Here is an 18,292-nt window from a genome sequence, read left to right as displayed (position 1 = left end):
TGATGGTGCTGGAGGCCTGGGCCAGGCTGCCCAGAGAGGTTGTGGACCTCCTTGTGTGGAGAGCTTCCAACCCTCCCTGGGCATTGTGCTCCTGGGCAAGCTGCTGTGGGTGCCCTGATCTCCAGAGGTCCCTTCCAACCCCACCATGCTGGGGATCTGTGTGACTTTGTGAGCTGATCAGCTTGCACTGAGGTGGGAGGGTGAGCTCTGGGACATGCCCAGCTTCCAGCCGGAAAAGAGGTGCTGAAGGGGACACCTTGACGGGGCAGCAGCTGTAGAAGCCCCTTCCCGTATCTCCCGGCAGCACCCCTGGGGGGTGTTTCCCGTTCCCGGGAGGATTCCCCGGTGCCCAGCATCACTTCCGAGAAGTTTGGAGATAATTAATAAAACTGACGAAGAGGAGAGTGGGACACGGACACACAGCGGCAATTTCGGAGGGGCTGCGGAGGGGCCGCAGCCCGGGGAGCTGGGGATCCCCGTTGCAATCCCCGGGGCTGCCCCGAGGGGGGCGGCGCTGGGCGGGGGCGGTGGCGGTGGCGGCCCCCGGGAAGGGGGGGCGGGACCGGCGGGAGGAGGTGGAACCGGCGGCGGGCGGAGAGGTGGCGACGCAGCAGTGGGCGAGCGGCGCCCCGTGTGCCCCCCGCCGAGCATCCCCCCGAGCTGCGCCGAGCCGGGCAGGCAGCGGGGCATGGAGACAGCCCACAGTCTCCCGGTGCTCGAAGTCCTCCGCCGGTTCGGTGTGAGCGAGAGCTGTGGGCTCAGCCCGGAGCAGGTCCGGCGGAACCGGGAGAAGTACGGTCCCAATGGTGAGTGAGGCGGGACGGGAACGCGGTGTGCTACCGCTGACCGGCTGGGGCAGCTCTAACGGGATACCGGCATCCCGACGGGGGCGGCTGGGAGCCTTCGTCGGGGTCTCCCTGCTGGGAGTTGGGACAGGAATACCGTCCCGTCGGGAGCGGGACGCGGACCGGGAGCGGGATACTGACCGGGAGCGGCATTCTCCTTGCTGGGACCCTCCCCACCATGACTGAGACGGGGAGTCGGATCTTCCCTCCCAAGCCTGGGAATGGGATCAGGCCGCTCCCATCAGGAGACCCTCTGCATTGGGATTCTCCCGACCGGGAAGGTTCGGGGTGCTGCCGTGGGTCTTCCCCCTCCGCCTCCGGAGCACCTTCCCACAGGAGCCGTGGGGGACACCTGTTGATGAGGGGACTGTCTGCTGATTGCCATTAAGGGCTAATTACCGGGGTACTGGTGGCCGGGCAGCACTGGCATTTAGCTGGGTATGAATCCCTCTGGCAGAGCGGTGGAAAGCCGGAGGGACACGGATATGTTGGCAGGAAAGAGGAAGGGGGAAGTTCCCCCATTGCCTGTGGGTGACAGGGGGAAGCCCCAAAATCGAGGTGTAGTGATGAGGGGGGACCCCGCTGCCAGCTCCCGGCAGCCATGGCTGGGCCGTGGGTGCTGCTGCGGAAGAGGAAGGGGTGCTGGGAGGAGATAGGCTGATGGTACATGTCCTGGCTTTGCTGTCCTGGCCCGAGGAACCCTCTGGCCATCTCCTTGTGCCAGCAGCTGGCCACCTTCTGGGCTGTGATAAGGGGGATTTCTATATTTGTGTTTTCGAGGCACTCGGTGTGCACCAGAGGGACTCTGGGGTGTCTGAACACCCCCGGGGAAATGGGGGCTGTGCTTGGTCAGGCTGCAGCTGGATGCTGGTCGTTAACTCTCCGTAAGGAAACAGGAGGGTTGTAGGGTGCGTTTGCTCCAGGGTTTTGGAGCAGTGAGTCCTTCCTTGAAGTTGTGCAAGAAGATAAGTGAATAAACTCCTACTTTGGAGCTGGCTACATCTGCTTTCTTTCTTGATCCTCATGGGTGAGGCTAAGGAAAGCCCCAGCAGATGCTGGTGGACTGCTGTCTGCATCTCTGCTCACTGGGAAGGCAGTGCTGGGTGGGATCAGAGGGCCATGAGTCCTCCAGACAGCCCTATGAGCAGCAGCCCTGTGTGCTGCTCTGTGCTCGCTTCTCTACAGCTTTGCTTCTCATGTAGCCCTGTGCTGGGCTTCTTGCAGGTTGTTGATTTGCAAGAGCTTCTGAGTTTGGGGTGTCCTGTGGCCTTCAAAGCAGAGGTCTGCACCTCCTGCATGGTGCAGCTCACAGTGATGTGCAGAGAGGTTGGGAGCAGTACCGTGGGCAGTGCAACCATCAGTGAAAACATGGTCAAAGTTTAAAGAATTCTGAATTTTTGCAGGTTTTGTGCAGCATTGATGTTTTCCTCGTGGTGTGGATGAGATATGGACAGGCTTGCACAGCTTAAAATGAGGGCGAATGGACCCGTGTGTGGTTCCTTTGGTTGCAAACCTCGAGGTTAAGCAAAGAGCCTCTTCCTTCCAGCATGGTGGGAACTTGCAGGTTGTGTTGTGCAGCAGGAACCAACCTCCTCGTCACTGCTGGGGTACCCTTGGGTGCCCAGATTGGAATGGGGAGCAGTGTGGGAGGGTGAGCTGGGGTCACATCTTAAAGACAGGCTGTATTAAACTCTGGTTTAGTTCAGGCTTAAGTTAAACTCCAGCAGCAGAAGTGGAGGGCACTTGGGTGATTTGCTGGAGCTCAGAGATGAAGATTCAAATCTTGTGTGGCTCAAAGTGCAGAGCAGACCTTCAGTGAGTTTCATTTTCTCACCCTCCTGTCTCATATTCATTCATTTCCTTCTCAATCCAAAATCAAACTGCTGGTGTGGTTGTGAATCACCACCAAAAAGACATCATCTGTCTGAGGAGCTGCCTCCCAACACCCTCCAGTGAGCTGCGTGCTGCTGCCTTCTCACTGGGATGATGCATTCAAGAAAATCCAAGCTGCAGCAAGTTCTGATGTTCAGTGACAAGTGGTGGCCATCAGCCTGTTTAATATTAAAAAAAATATATTTTTTTTGATCCTAAAATTACATTTTCAGTTACAGTGCTTGCATTTGCAAGAGGAAATGGGGAGCAATACTGATTATTTCATATCTCCAGTTTGTGGCTTGGCAGCCAAGCAGTGAGATATAGATTGGTGGGCTGGGAGAAGACATTTCTCCTTTAGGAAGAGCTCTTGTTCCAGTTTCAGATCCATCACTGGTGCTGACAGCATGGCCACTTCATTCGCCAAGGAAACTGGAGAAGCTGTGGAACATTTGGGTCTCACTGTGGCGATTCTTACAAGGCTCCTGCATGTCCAAAGTCAGATTTACACAGTCACAGAATGGTATGGCTTGGAAGGGTCCTCTGGAAATTGAGTCCAACCCCTCTGCTAAAACAGGGTCACCTGGAGAAGGTCACACTGGAACACATCCAGGTGGGTTTTGATTGTCTCCAGAGATGGAGATGCCACCACCTCTCTGGGCAGCCTGCTCCAGGGCTCCAACACCCTTAAAGCACACAGAATCACACAGAATCACCCAGGTTGGAAAAGGCCTCCAAGATCACCAAGTCCAACCGATCACCTAACCCTAACTAATCAACCAGACCATGGCACTAAGTGCCTCATCCAGGCTTTTCTTAAACACCTCCAGGGACATCGACCCCACCTGGGCAGCCCATTCCAAAGGGCAGTCTCTCTCTCTGTGAAGAACTTCTTTCTAAGATCAAGCCTAAACTTCCCCTTGCACAGCTTGAGACTGTGTCCTCTTGTTCTGTTGCTGGTTGCCTAGGAGAAGAGACCAACCCCCACCTGGCTACAGCCTCCCTTCAGGTAGTGAAGTTACAGAAGGTAGCGAAATTACAGAAGCTCCTCCTCATGTTTAGCTGGAACTTCTCATGCTCAGGTTTGTGCCCATTGCCCCTTGTCTTGTCCCTGGGCACCACTGAACAAAGCCTGGCCCCATCCTCCTGGCACCCACCCTAGAAGTACTGATCAGCATTGATGAGATGCCCCTCAGGCTGCTCTTTTCCAGACTAAAAGCCTCAACTCTCTCAGTCTCTCCCCATCAGAGCTGTCCAGCCCCCTCAGCATCTCTGTAGCCCTTTGCTGGACCCTCTCCAGCAAGTCCTTCTTGAACTGGGGAGCCGAGAACTGGACTCAGTGTTCCAGATGTGGCCTCACCAGAGCAGGCCAGAGAGGAGGAGAAGAACCTCTCTGGACCTGCTGGCCACACTCTTCTTCATGCACCCCAGAAGGCCATCAGCCTTCTGAAAGTGCAGAAAACCTGAGTCATCTTTCCTTGACCTGAGAAAGGCTTTGAATGCTCCATGAAGTGCATCCTTACACCTCCCCCCAGCTCCACAGGTGGCTTTCAGCCCACAGCACCCAAAAATAAATACTAATACAAGAGCAAAACATCTGCAGCTCTTGTTTGATGCTAGGCTGAACAGGGAGAGACACGGCTGCAAACGTCTTTCTCCATACATTTCAAACCAGGGCTACAACTCACCCTGAAAAGACTTAGGTCTGCTGAGGAATGAGATGGCAGCAGGAGCTGCCCTCTGACAGCCCAGGGATTTTCTACTTTAAATCTCGCTGTGATTTCTCTCTTCTGGGTGGATTTCCACGTGCAGGTGAGCAGGATATTGCTGCTGGTAATGCATAGGCATCATTTTCTTTGCTTCATTGGCAACCTAAATGGACTGTGAATGTCAGCAGAGTCAAGTGCTGGGCTGCTGGCAGCACTGGGGCCTTAATCTAGAGTTTCATCTCTTCTGGCTGAAGCCTTCCTGCTGTCTGTAGCAGGAAACAGCACCAAGCAGGATAAGACCCTGCCCATCAGCCCTCCTATGGAGCTCGTCCATCCTCTTCTTTCCACTTGCTGCTCCTAGTGCTGACCCCAGTGTGGGACCTGATATTCTGCAGCACCTCCCGCAGATTGCTGCAGGGTGCAATGCTGGTAGTATTCACAGGATGGTTGCTGTGTTCTTCAGCCCAGCTGAAGTGGGTGCACTGGGTGAGCTCCAAGCCTTGGCTGCTCTTACGTGATGCACCTCTTCACAGTGCCATCAGCTTGACTTCAGCATCTCAGCTCTGCAGAGGTCGATGCTGTGGCCAATCTTGTTCAACATCTTCATCAGTCACCTGGGCATAAGGTTCCTCAGCTAGTTTGCTGATGGTCCAAACCTGGAGCAGTGGCTGACACCCCTCAGGCTGTGCTGCCATTCAGCCAGACCTGCACAGGCTGCAGAGCAGGGCAGAGAGACCCTCATGGTTCACCAAGGGCAAGTGCAGGTTCCTCGCCCTGGGCAGTCTGAGGGCCCTGGGGCTATTAAGCCAGGAGAAGAGCAGCCTGGGAGCAAGAGCTAAAGGCCCTGGGAGGGAGGCAAGAGGCTGGGGCCAGACTCTGCTCAGTGGTGGCCAGGGACAGGACAACGAGCACAAACTGGACCCAGGAGGTTCCATATGAAGAGGAGGAGAAAGTTGTTTGGTGTGAGGGTGCTGGAGGCCTGGAGCAGTTTGCCCAGAGAGGTTGTGGAGTCTCCTCTGGAGAGATTCCAACCCCCACCATTCTGGGCTCTTGTGATCTCAGAGCCCTCGTGTGTATTTTTCTATGTGTGTATCTGAGCTTACCTTGGTGAGAGGAGATGTCCCCAAGCCCAAATCCAGCCTATAATCATTAAGGTTGGAGAGAACCTCTAAGATCATTAAGTCCAACTGTCAACCCAACGCCGCCGTGCCCACTTTACCATGTTTCCAAGTGCTGTGTCTACATGGTTGAATACCTCCAGGGATGGTGACTCCACCACCTCCCTGGGCAGCCTGTTCCAGTGTTTGAGAGCCCTTTCAGTTTCTTCTAATACCGAACCTAAACCTTCCCTGGTGCGACTTGAGTCCTTTTCCTCTTGTCCTGTCTCTTGTTCCTTGGCAGAAGAGACCAACCCCCACCTGGCTCCAAGTTCCTTTCACAGGGGGTTGTAGAGAGTGAGAAGGTCTCCCCTCACAAGGAGCTTTCTGCTCTCCAGCATGAGCAGACAGCCCAGCCCTTGCTTTGCCAGGAGCAGCAGCAAACCTCAGTGATGCATTATTTATTCCCACCCCGATGCTGGAGGTGTGCATGGCCACAGGTGTGTGCCTGCCCATGCCCTGTGCAGGGTCCATTGTGATAATCGTGCTCAGATCAGCTGCTGGTGGTTGCTAACCAGCCAAGGCTCCTTTCCAGCTCTCTCCTGACGATAATAAAAGAGGAACAGAATTTCCCTGTCGTGCTGAAGGATCCGAGGTGCTGGAAGGAGAGGGGAGAGCGGCGTTCTCTGACTCATCTGGCTCCGCGCTGTTCCCCGGCGCTTCGCCCACCCACCCCTCCCCCCGAGGCGCTCTCAGCACTGATTCACAAACCTGCTACGGGCTCAGCTTGCCTGCTCCTCCCCTCCTCTTCCCAAATCCTTCCCTTAGGAGAAGTGCTGAGGCACTGACACCTTGGGAGTGCTTTCAGAGTCACCATTTCTGTGACTGTCAAGAGGGAAGTTGGGATTTTCACCCCTGTGCTGCCCTCTCGGGACCTTTAGACCTTATTAAAAAAAAAAAAAAGTCAGTGAAGAGCAATGTGCAGAAAACCTGAGATCTGCTCTTAAAGTGCTGCAGGAAGCAGGCAGGCAACGTTCCCAGCAGGAAAGGAGGCAGGAGCTGTGAGGGTGGGGAAGGGATTTTGTGTGGTGTGCCCCTGGGGTTGGCCTCCCCCGTGGCTTAAGTGTTCTTTCATTAATATCTGTATCTCATAGCTGGTTCTAAAGGGGGTGGTAAACCAGTGCTAGGAGAGGCCAAGTTAGGAGGAGCTGAATGCATCACAGAACCACTGAGCTTGAAAAAGACCTCTAAGTCTAATCATCAACCCAACACCACCGTGGCCATTAAACCATGTCCTGAAGTGCCATGGTCGCATGGGTTTTGAACACCTCCAGGGATGGGAGCTCCACCACCTCCTTGGGCAGCCTGTTCCAATCCCTGACCACTCTTGCAGCAAAGACATTTTTCCTAATCTCCAACCTATACCTCCCTGGTGCAACTTGAGGCCATTTCCTCATAGATGCTTGGATGCTGACTTGGGATGCTCGGCTTCACAGATTGCACTGGGCTGGAAGGGACCCTTAAAGGTCATCTTGTCCACCCTCCTGCAGGCAGCAGGGACACCTCCAGGTAGAACAGGTCACTCAGGGCCACATCCAGTCTGATCTTGAATGTCTGCTGGGATGGAGCCTCAGCCACATCTCTGGGCAGCCTGTTCCAGTGTCTCCCCAGCCTCACTGTGCAGAGCTTCCTCCTGATCTCCAGCCTAACTCTGCCCTGCTCCAGTTTCAAACCATTGCCTCTCGTCCTATCCCCACAGACCCTTCTGAACAGTCCCTCCCCAGCCTTCCTGTAGGTCCACTTCAGATACTGAAATGCAGCTCTAAGGTCTCCCTGGAGCCTTCTCTTCTCCAGACTGAAGAGCCCCAGCTCTCTCAGTCTGTCTTCATAGGGGAGGTTCTTCAGCCCTCTGATCATCTTTGTGGCCTCCTCTGGACCTGCTCCATCAGGTCCATGGCTCTCTTGTGTTGGGGCCCCAGAGCCTTCAGAAAGAAGCTTCCAAACAGTTGTTAGTAGCAAAGTACCTCCTTTCCCCGAGTATTCCATGTGCCTTTTTTGACCTTCCTCCTGGAGCTAAGTTTGACCCCACTGATGTTGTCCCTACCAGCTCCACAGCTACTCACTCATTGCCTTTTTAGCAGTTTGGGTCTTTCTGTGTGTTTTAAGCCACCTCCAATCACCAGATCAAATTTTCAGCTATTGAGTCACATTTCTGTGGCCATGTCCCTCAAAGCTAAATAGCTGAAAAATCCTATTGGTAATTTTTTGTTGCAAAGATGTTAGTAGGCTTGGGTTTGTTTTGTTGTTGTTTTCTTGCTAAAACTTCCCTGGAACCCATTTTCCTGGAGTGAAAAGCATCACCCCACACTGGGTGTTGATTTTTGTACTCTTCCTACCAAGGAGAATTTTAATATTTGAGAAGCCTCCACATTTGATCTGCTGCAAAAGGAGCTGGTGTGAACATAGGAGGCTCCTGGCTGCTGTGAGACCCTCCCTGATCCTGGGAGCTGAGTTTTTCCTGGCACATCCACAGTCCAGCTAATGCTTCTGGTGCGGACCCTCATGGGATGCCCTTGATGGATGTCCACATTTGCAAAATCTGACCTGAAGCAGGGCTGAGCACACACAACTTCAGGCAACTTCAAGCAGATGGTGGTTGGTGGTGGTGCCCTGTGTAGTACTTGAGAGTTGGGGTGACCCAAGCCCTCCCTGGTGCACAAAACCTCCCCCAAAAGCAGCATTCCCACCACCCTCCTGCCACCAACAGTGAGGATCTGAGCTGGTTGTCAAAAGGCATCTGAAAACTTGTGGGGCTGGTGCAACTGCAGGTAACCCTGAGATGCTTTTCCTGATCCTGAAAACTGAGGTTGTTTAATGCTTTTGCTCTGGTCAGACCTCTGGAGGAACCAGCTTTCAGTTGTCTCCCACACACAGCAGAGTCTGGTGGGATGCTGATCCCCTCCAAAATGCTTTGGGGTTTTGTTTTAGGGTGATTCTTGATGAGCTACAAGCCAGATGTGGAGTGTTTGCACCCTGTGCTGCTCACCCAGCCAGCCCAGTTCCACTCCTGGGGAAGGGGCTTCTCCCTGTGCTGTGTCCAGACCAGCCACAAAGCCCTGACCTTCCCTAAAGGTTTTTGCCAACCAAAATGATAATTCTATGGTCTGGTGAGTCAGGGGATGCCCCAGCCTCAGGAATGTTTTCAGGGTTGTTGAAGGGAGTGTAAGGGAATTATGGGCAACACCTAAGCTGTGCCAACTGGGGAATTAGGGCAGTAAATTAGAATGGAGAAACTATTCTAGCAGGTAAGTCTGGACATCTGGGTGCTGCCATTGCACAGGATGCTCTAAAATTCCTACTTAGTGTTTTTTTGTTTGTTTGTTTCCTCTGGAAAAAGGCCATCAGGATGCTTGGGAAGCTCTGTCTTCCGCTGGGCAGTGGGTACCAGGTGTGTTACTGCTGAGAGTCCCTGACCCCAAAGGGCAGTGGGAGCAATGCCCTTTGAGCAGCCATGGTGCCAGTGGGATGCGCCTGAGCTGCTCAGCTGCTGCTGGGTGCTGAGGGGCCTGGAGCAGCTCTGTGAGGAGCAAAGGCTGAGAGCCCTGGGGCTGAGAGCCTGCAGAAGAGCAGCCCCAGAGGGGAGCTGAGCAATGCTCAGCAAGAGCTAAAGGAGCTGTGGGGGGCAAGAGGCTGGGGCCAGACTCTGCTCAGTGGTGCCCAGCAACAGCACAAGAGGCACCAAGGGGCAGAAAGTGGAAGCCAGGAGGTTCCATCTGAGCAGGAGGAGAAAGTTGTTTGGTGTGAGGGTGCTGGAGGCCTGGAGCAGGCTGCCCAGAGAGAGAGGTTGTGGAGTGTCCTTGTGTGGAGAGCTTCCAACCCTCCCTGGGCATTGTGCTCCTGGACAAGCTGCTGTGGGTGCTCTGCTTAAGCAGGGGTTGGACTGGATGATCTCCAGAGCTCCCTTGCAACCTCCACCATGCTGGGATTCTGTGAAGACTATGAAGGCAGCTTCTGGTCAGTCAGTGCACCTTGGGTAGGGTGCTGATGCAGGGGTACTGGGAGAGCTGGGAAAGCTGGGAGGGATGGAGGAGAGATCTAGGTGGGCAAGCAGCAGCAGGACAGGGCTGCTGGGGCTCATTCCAGCCTGGTGCAATATCAAAACCCAGAAAGCACCAAGCCCTCATCCCACCCCATTTATTTTCTGAATCCCATATGATGTTTCTTGCTGGGGTTGTGGCTCAGGATGTTTATTATACCTCAGCGTTAGGAATGTTAGAGAGTGTAACAACAGTAACTGGCTTAAAACAGAATTCCCTGACTGCTAGCTCCAGCTGCTTGGTTCCAGCTACCTTGCTGGAAAACAGGTAGCAGAGATCTGGGCTGGGAGGTAGAGAAATGTTGAAGCAGCAGAGCCAAAAAGCAATAGAGCAAATTGTGGTTACTTGAGTGTTTCCATGACGTGAGCCTGCACCCGAGGCAGCTCCGGGGGCGGTTAACCCCTCGCAGGCAGGGCTGCAGGCAGCCACCCAGCAGAGACCCAAAGATGAGTGATGCTGGGGGCAGGAGGCTCGCTGTTCCTGCCAGGATTCATGTAATTAATGCTAATGGGCCGTTAGCGAGGTGGGTGTTTTGCCAGAGTTGTGCCATTCCCCTCCTGGGAGGTGGGTTGAATTTGGGGCCAAAGTGCTGCTCTTTTGAAGAGAATCGGAGAATGGTTTGAGTTGGAAGGGACCTGAAAGCTCATCCAGCTCCAACCCCCGCCACACGCCGGGATAGCTCCTACCAGCCTAGGCTGATCGAGGCCTCATCCAGCTTGGCCTTGAAAACTTCTAGGGATGAGGAGTCCTTTGCTTCTCCAGGCAGGTCAGGTTAATCCTTGCTAGCAGTGAACCTTCTGTCTGTAACCAGGATTTGCTGAGTTTTTCTATGGGAACCTCCCAGTTTCCAAGGTTTCGCTGCTCGTTACCACTCTGTAAAAGCCTTTTCTCTTCCTCACAGGCAGAGGTGCTAAGTCCAGGGTTGGGCTGTGGTTTGGTAGCAATTCTGTTTGCCTCCCAGCATGGAGTCCATGTCCCTAAACTGCACAATCCGTCACACAATCAGGCTTCTGCAGGTTATGTGCTGGCATTTCTTTGTGACCCATGGTGCCTAAAATCTGCAATGTTAGACCTCTGTTTGAAGTCCAGCTCTATAGTACCCTCAACAGTAGACGTCTCCGTCCTGATCATCAAAATCCTCCTAAAATGTCAATGTTCAGCAACCTGCTGAATGTGCTGCACACAGGGCCTGGCTCTGTCACCTGTGCTCCCACACCAACCTGATGATATATTATAAAAGACCTGCCCTGCTCCTGTGGCCTCCTCACCCTTCCCAGCTCAGCAAACTCCTCACTCCTCCAGGATTGGTTTTCTGCAGGCAACAGCTTCAAACCAGCCTGCCCAGCCAGAACCCCCCAGCACAGCTTTGTTTTCTGGCTTTTACCCTTAAAATGAGTGTGGTGGAGAGGGGCTGGGGACAGCCTGGTTTGCAGCCAGGTGCCTGGGTGGAGCAGACACTGTGGGAAGGGCACAGGAGGGTGGTCACAGAGTCATAGAATCCCAGACTGGTTTAGGTGGGAAGGGACCTTTCAAGGCCATCCAGCCCAACCCCCTGCACTCAGGAGGGACATCCCCAACCAGAGCAGGTTGCTCACAGCCCCAAGCAACCTGACCTGCAATGGTGTCAGGGATGGACATCTGCCACCTGTTTGGGTACCCTGGGACAGTGTCCCTGCACCTGTCCCATTTGAGGTTGTGTGTATGGTATGTCTCCCATTTCAGATGTATATATATATATATATAATTTCCCCCCCACAAACACTACTATTTGCAAAGGTGATGAAGGAAGGAGATGGTCTGATTAATGTCCGTGTCAGCGACCTTTGAATAAAAGACCCTTTTCTGGAGGAGAAACAAAGCCCAGACAATAGAAAGCTTTTCCTTTTTTCTGTCAAGAGCTGGCCGGTCCCCCGTGCCGGGCGAAGGCTCCGGTGCCCGTGGCGCGGGTGGCCCTGCCCAGCCGGCTCACCGTCGGAGGTACGATGTTTGGGGAGGAAATCCGTTCCTTGCTTCTGCGTGTCCCCTGTGCCCCTGGGTTCCTGTCCGTGGTATTTTTGCTTCGGGTGTTTCCTGCTATTTAGCCACTGGGTGTATTTTAAACCCTGGGGCGGGAGGAGGCGGGGAAGGGATGTGAGCGAATGGGACCCAAGGGCAGGGCTGCGCCGGCAGCTGCGGGGGACATGGCGCCGGGGGCAGCCACAGCGCTGATGGCTTTTGCTATAGATGAAGCAAAGTAAATGATGCCTATGCATTACCAGCAGCAATATCCTGCTCACCTGCACGTGGAAATCCACCCAGAAGAGAGAAATCACAGCGAGATTTAAAGTAGAAAATCCCTGGGCTGTCAGAGGGCAGCTCCTGCTGCCATCTCATTCCTCAGCAGACCTAAGTCTTTTCAGGGTGAGTTGTAGCCCTGGTTTGAAATGTATGGAGAAAGACGTTTGCAGCCGTGTCTCTCCCTGTTCAGCCTAGCATCAAACAAGAGCTGCAGATGTTTTGCTCTTGTATTAGTATTTATTTTTGGGTGCTGTGGGCTGAAAGCCACCTGTGGAGCTGGGGGGAGGTGTAAGGATGCACTTCATGGAGCATTCAAAGCCTTTCTCAGGTCAAGGAAAGATGACTCAGGTTTTCTGCACTTTCAGAAGGCTGATGGCCTTCTGGGGTGCATGAAGAAGAGTGTGGCCAGCAGGTCCAGAGAGGTTCTTCTCCTCCTCTCTGGCCTGCTCTGGTGAGGCCACATCTGGAACACTGAGTCCAGTTCTCGGCTCCCCAGTTCAAGAAGGACTTGCTGGAGAGGGTCCAGCAAAGGGCTACAGAGATGCTGAGGGGGCTGGACAGCTCTGATGGGGAGAGACTGAGAGAGTTGAGGCTTTTAGTCTGGAAAAGAGCAGCCTGAGGGGCATCTCATCAATGCTGATCAGTACTTCTAGGGTGGGTGCCAGGAGGATGGGGCCAGGCTTTGTTCAGTGGTGCCCAGGGACAAGACAAGGGGCAATGGGCACAAACCTGAGCATGAGAAGTTCCAGCTAAACATGAGGAGGAGCTTCTGTAATTTCGCTACCTTCTGTAACTTCACTACCTGAAGGGAGGCTGTAGCCAGGTGGGGGTTGGTCTCTTCTCCTAGGCAACCAGTGACAGAACGAGAGGACACAGTCTCAAGCTGTGCAAGGGGAAGTTTAGGCTTGATCTTAGAAAGAAGTTCTTCACAGAGAGAGAGACTGCCCTTTGGAATGGGCTGCCCAGGTGGGGTCGATGTCCCTGGAGGTGTTTAAGAAAAGCCTGGATGAGGCACTTAGTGCCATGGTCTGGTTGATTAGTTAGGGTTAGGTGATCGGTTGGACTTGGTGATCTTGGAGGCCTTTTCCAACCTGGGTGATTCTGTGTGATTCTGTGTGCTTTAAGGGTGTTGGAGCCCTGGAGCAGGCTGCCCAGAGAGGTGGTGGCATCTCCATCTCTGGAGACAATCAAAACCCACCTGGATGTGTTCCAGTGTGACCTTCTCCAGGTGACCCTGTTTTAGCAGAGGGGTTGGACTCAGTCTCCAGAAGTCCCTTCCGTTCTGTGACTGTAAGCCAGGTGGGAAAGCTCTTTCATGTGCTGGGATCAGTCCCTGTGGTCTGTCTGTGTCTTCTCATGGGGATGGATGATCAAAATGCTTTTTTTCCTCCTCATTTTACTGGAGAAATTCCTTGCAGAGCCTCACTCTGAGGAGAAGCCAGGGCTGTGTGTTGTTATGCATTTGCTTTGTTTTTGGGGGGGGGGGGGGGGGGGGGGGGGGGCGGGGGGGGGGGGGCTGGTTTTGGCTCTTCTGGCCTGAAACAGTTTTTCTGCTGTTTGTTGCTGATAACAATCAGATGGTTTTGGGAGGGGTGCGTAGGTGGGGGAGATTCTCGATTCTCTTTTCTGCTTCCTTCACCGTGGTGAGCACAAGCACAGGGATCCTGGAGGAGGAGGAACTCAGCAAAGATGGCTGAATCCCCAGGGATTTGCCCAGTAAAACATCAGCCCAGCTGGAATTTGCCGAGCCGGCAGCGCTCAGCCCCCGCTGACGGGCAGCCAAGGTCGGGGTAACCCTCCCTTCACCTGCCTCTCTGCACTCTTTCCATGTTGCAGCCTCCAAGTCAACACAAGGTCTAAAATAAGAAAAATGTGGGGAGTGAGTGGAAAAACAAACCCCAAAGTAGCCAGCTCAGCAGTGTGGGAAGGGAGAGGGGAGGTGATGGAGCTGTGCCTCTGGCCATCACAGAGGGTTCCACTCAGGGCACCACATCCCTTGGCACTGTGTAGGTTTCCTGGGCTCTTGCAGGCTGTGGAGGTCACAGACTGTCTGTTGCTGGCAGGTAAATGGAAGCCTTGTCAGAGAAGCAGTAATGTTCTGATCTGCTCCTCTCTGAGGAGCGTCCTATGATGACCCAGGAATAGATGGAGATGCTCCTAATATGGGGCTCCTCTTTGATCTATACAAGCCTAATTCATAGAATCATAAAATCATTTTGGTTGGAAGAGATCTTTAAGATCAAATACAACCCTTAAACCAACACTGCCAGGTCAACACCAAACCACAGCCCTCAGTACCACATCTCCACAGCTTTGAAACCCCCTCCAGGGATAGGGACTCCACCACTGCCCTGGGCAGCCTGGGCCAGGCCTTGACAACCCTTTTGGGGAAGACATTGTTCCTCATGTCCAACCTAAACCTCTGAGGCTGTTCTCTCTCATCCTGTCACTTGTTCCTTGAGAGAAAAGCCCAACCTGGCTCCAGCCTGCTCTCAGGGAACTGTAGAGAGCAATGAGGTCTCCCCTCAGCCTCCTCTTCTCTAGGCTGAGCAACCCCAGGTCCCTCAGCTGCTCCTCATAGGACCTGGGATCTAAATAATACTAATACTTGTTATATTATTATTATTTTATTTATTTTTTAAATTATTGTTATCATGATTCCCCTTTTTGACACAGAGGTGTAGTCATCTCTGTGTATACATAGAGAAAATATTTTATCCTCATACACAAATGTATGTAGGTCTCCAGTTGCACCAGGGAAGGTTTAGGTTGGACATTTGGAACAATTTCTTTGCTACAAGAGTGGTCAGGGATGGGAACAGGCTGCCCAGGGAGGTGTTGGAGTCCCCATCCCTGGAGGTGTTCAAGAACTGTGTGGCCATGGGTGGCCATGGCACTTGGGACATGGTTTGATGGCTGTGGTGGGGTTGGGTTGGGGATTGGTCTGGATGATCTCAGAGGGCTTTCCCAACCCAAACAATTCTATGATTCTGGGATTCTTTATATCACCATTCCCCCTTACAGAGATCCACACAGATATTCTGCATAGTTGGAAGGAGATTATGGAGAAAGCCGAGATGGGACTTATGTTTCCAGGGATCTCCAAGTATCTCACTCCAGGATGGGAACTGCTTCAGCTATACAGTGATGTGTGATCCCCAGAGAGTTCATCTGTGAAGGGTATTAATTGTCCATCTCGCCCCCTTTTTGTCCCATCCAAAAGAACAGATCTTTTCTATCCTACCAGAATTTTTTTCTTCTGATATAATCAGACAGGCAAGCTCAGACCTCATTTTCCATGAAAACCCATCCAAGAGCACTGCTGAAAATAAACCATACTCTGAGAAAAGAGCAGAAAAAGCAAGTGCTGGGGGGGAGTGAGGGGAGCCAGGTCAGCTGGGACAAGGAGTTAATTTATCATCATCATCATCATCATCTCAGTTTGGGTTAATTGAAGAGCAGCTTGTGAGTGTCTGTGTGGGTTGGGGTTGGAGGATGCATCACCCTGTTGCCATCCTGGTTTCATCAGCCTGCAGATGGGAGATGAGTTGAGATGCCATGTTCAGACTTCTACATTTCACAAAGGCTTGCTGGGGCGGAAGCATTTCCTCCAAAGAAAGGGGTCAAAACCCCCCACTCCCTCCAGTTGTCTGTACTACTAGTAGAGAGCTGGCTGCCTTCAGCCCTCAGCTTGGGGCAGGGTCTCCTCCCAGCCTGCAAATTTCAGGTTTTCCTGATCCATAACTCATAGGCTAGGGCTTGGCTACAGGTGGCACCAGGATCAGTTCAAACATCTGTTAAAACTTCTGCTTCTGGATGGGTGGCAATGAGCAGGGTCCTCACCTTGGTGGGGAAGGGCAGAAAGTCATAGAATCCCAGACTGGGTTGGGTGGGAAGGGACCTTTCAAGCTCATCCAGTCCTTCCCCTCTGCACCCAGCAGGGACATCCCCAACCAGAGCAGGTTGCTCACAGCCCCAGACAACCTGACCTGCACTGGTGCCAGCCATGGGGCAGCTCCCACCTCTCTGGGCAGCCTGGGCCAGGCTCTCCCCACCCTCAGTGTCAAACATTTCTCCCTTCTCTCCAGTCTGGATCTCTGTCTTTGAGTTCAAACAATTCCCCCTTGTCCTGTCAAAACAGGCCCTGCTCCAAAGTCTGTCTCCAGCTTTCTGCTCATCCCCTTTAAGCACTGGAAAGCTGCCACAGGCTTTGTATTGCTGTTTGGATTTAAAGATCCTGTCACTTTATTTACTTTTTTGTTCTTTTTTAATTATGTTGCTGGTTTAGGGCTTGCCTTGGAGGGGTTTCTTCTTGCCTCTGTGAGTGGGCTCTTGGACATCTCAGGAGTCCACACCAGTTGCAATTCAATCCAAAACCTACCCATGTGCAAGATGCTAAGTAAAACAAGCAGCAAAGGAAATGGTTTGCTGAGCTGTGCCATGAGCAGGTTTGGCAGAGTTAATGATGGTTGGCTTTGAGGATCTTGAAAGGGCTTTTCTAACCAAAAAAGATTCTCTGATTCTGTGAGTATTGCAGAGGGTGCCCTGGAGTGGGGGAAAGGGAGGGTGTGTGGTGCAGTTTTGTGCTGGCTGGGGTGTTTGGGTGGCATGGCAAAGTGCTTCCCCTCCCACCAAAGGCAGGTTAGGGCTATGAGGGGTTGGTGTTGAACACTGACATGAGCACTGTCCAGTGGGGAAATTCTGGTGTGACAGTACTGGGCCTTAAGGAAGCTTCTGCCCTGCCTGTCTTCTGCTGGGCAGTGGGTACCAGGTGTGCCACTGCCGAGAGCACCTGGCCCTGGTGGCCCCTGACCCCACAGGGCAGTGGAGCAATACCCTCTGAGCAGCCATGGGGCCAGTGGGATGCACCTGAGCTGCTCAGCTGCAGCTAGGTGCTGAGGGGCCTGGAGCAGCTCTGTGAGGAGCAAAGGCTGAGAGCCCTGGGGCTGAGAGCCTGCAGAAGAGCAGCCCCAGAGGGCATTTGAGCAATGCTCAGCAAGAGCTAAAGGAGCTGTGGGGGGCAAGAGGCTGGGGCCAGACTCTTATCAGTGATGCCCAGGGACAGCACAAGGGGCAGAAAGTGGAAGCCAGGAGGTTCCATCTGAGCAGAAGGAGACAGTTGTTTGGTGTGAGGGTGCTGGAAGCCTGGAGCAGGCTGCCCAGAGAGGTTGTGGAGTCTCCTTGAGGGAGCTTCCAAACCCTCCCTGGGCATTGTGCTCCTGTGCAAGCTGCTGTGGGTGCCCTGCTCTACCTGGGGCTTGGACTGGATGATCTCCAGAGGTCCCTTCCAACCCCACCATGCTGGGGTTCTGGGATTCTGTGATCCAGGAGCCAGCCACACGTTCCACAGCACTTGGCTCCTGGCACACTTCAGTTGCATTTATTTTTATAATTTCTCATTGATTTTTGTGTTATTATTTTTCATTTTGCATGCTCTGCAAGAGAGCCTCAGTGGTTGCTTTCAGCTGCTTCAAAAATGCTCAGCTCGGTTTGAACGCTCAGGAGGTCCTCAGGAAGACAGTTTTGAGGGATGCTGTTCCCCACAGCAGCCCTTTGCTGCCCACTGAGCAGCATCTCTCCTCCAGGAGCAAATGCATCCTATTTTGGAAATACATCCCAATCTCCTTTTCAACCTCAATATCCATTTATTTCCATTATTTAGGAAAAAGAATCTAAAGACAATCCCACCTTGCTCTTCCTCAGGCCTTGCAGAATTCAGCTGACCAGTTTTGGGGTGTGTATGTTCACATGCATGTTTTGTGACCAGCAGTGTGGGCATCTTCAGGGGCTCTTGGCACCACCACCTCCATAGTTCTCTCAGCTTGCTTTCCCTAACCATTCCTTGGAGCTGCGAGGAAAATGTTGTTCAGTTTGCAATGGACTGGCTGTGAGGGGCTGGCTTGTGCTGCCTGGTGCTGTGAGGGGTTGGCTTGTGGTGCTGTGAGGGGCTGGCTTGTGGTGCTGTGTGGTGTGCTGTTCTGGGCTGTCCTTCCTGGAAGGGTCACAAAACCACCTGAGCATTTTTTTTCCCTAGCCTGGCTGCTGCTTCTCTGCCACTGAGCTGAGACTTGGGTTTGGGCTGAAGGTGGCATCTCACTCCTGCAGTGGGAGGGGTCTTTGAGCAGCCTGGGCTGGTGGGAGGTGGCCCTGCCCATGGCAGTGGGTGGAACTGGATGAGCTCTAAGTTCCCTTCCAACCCAAACCATTCTGTGATTTCTATGATTCCATCCAGGGGGTGAGTGGCTGAGGGCAAGGAGGCTGCAGCAGAGCAGAAATATTGGTGGTCAAACCCCAGCCGTTTACTTAACACCAAACACTGGGTTACCAATGGGAAATGAGGGGGAAAAAGTTGTTTTAGGGAAGTGAAGGAATAGAATGAACTTTTTAGGGTGCAA

General features: G+C 53.2%; 1 protein-coding gene across 1 annotated transcript in view; it reads left to right on the top strand.

Moving 5' to 3' along the window:
* Positions 1-688: 688 nt before the first annotated feature.
* Positions 689-18,292, top strand: part of ATP2A3 (ATPase sarcoplasmic/endoplasmic reticulum Ca2+ transporting 3) — a 57,271-nt gene continuing 39,667 nt past the window's right edge. The window contains exon 1 of the mRNA XM_054394505.1: positions 689-806. Coding sequence (XP_054250480.1) covers positions 689-806 — 118 coding nt within the window. The remainder of the gene's footprint in view (positions 807-18,292) is intronic.

Source organism: Indicator indicator, chromosome 30 (genome assembly GCF_027791375.1).
Source record: "Indicator indicator isolate 239-I01 chromosome 30, UM_Iind_1.1, whole genome shotgun sequence".
Classification (NCBI taxonomy): Eukaryota; Metazoa; Chordata; class Aves; order Piciformes; family Indicatoridae; genus Indicator; species Indicator indicator.
Note: the sequence above shows the minus strand (reverse complement) of the source record. Positions and strands in the feature narration are given on the sequence as shown.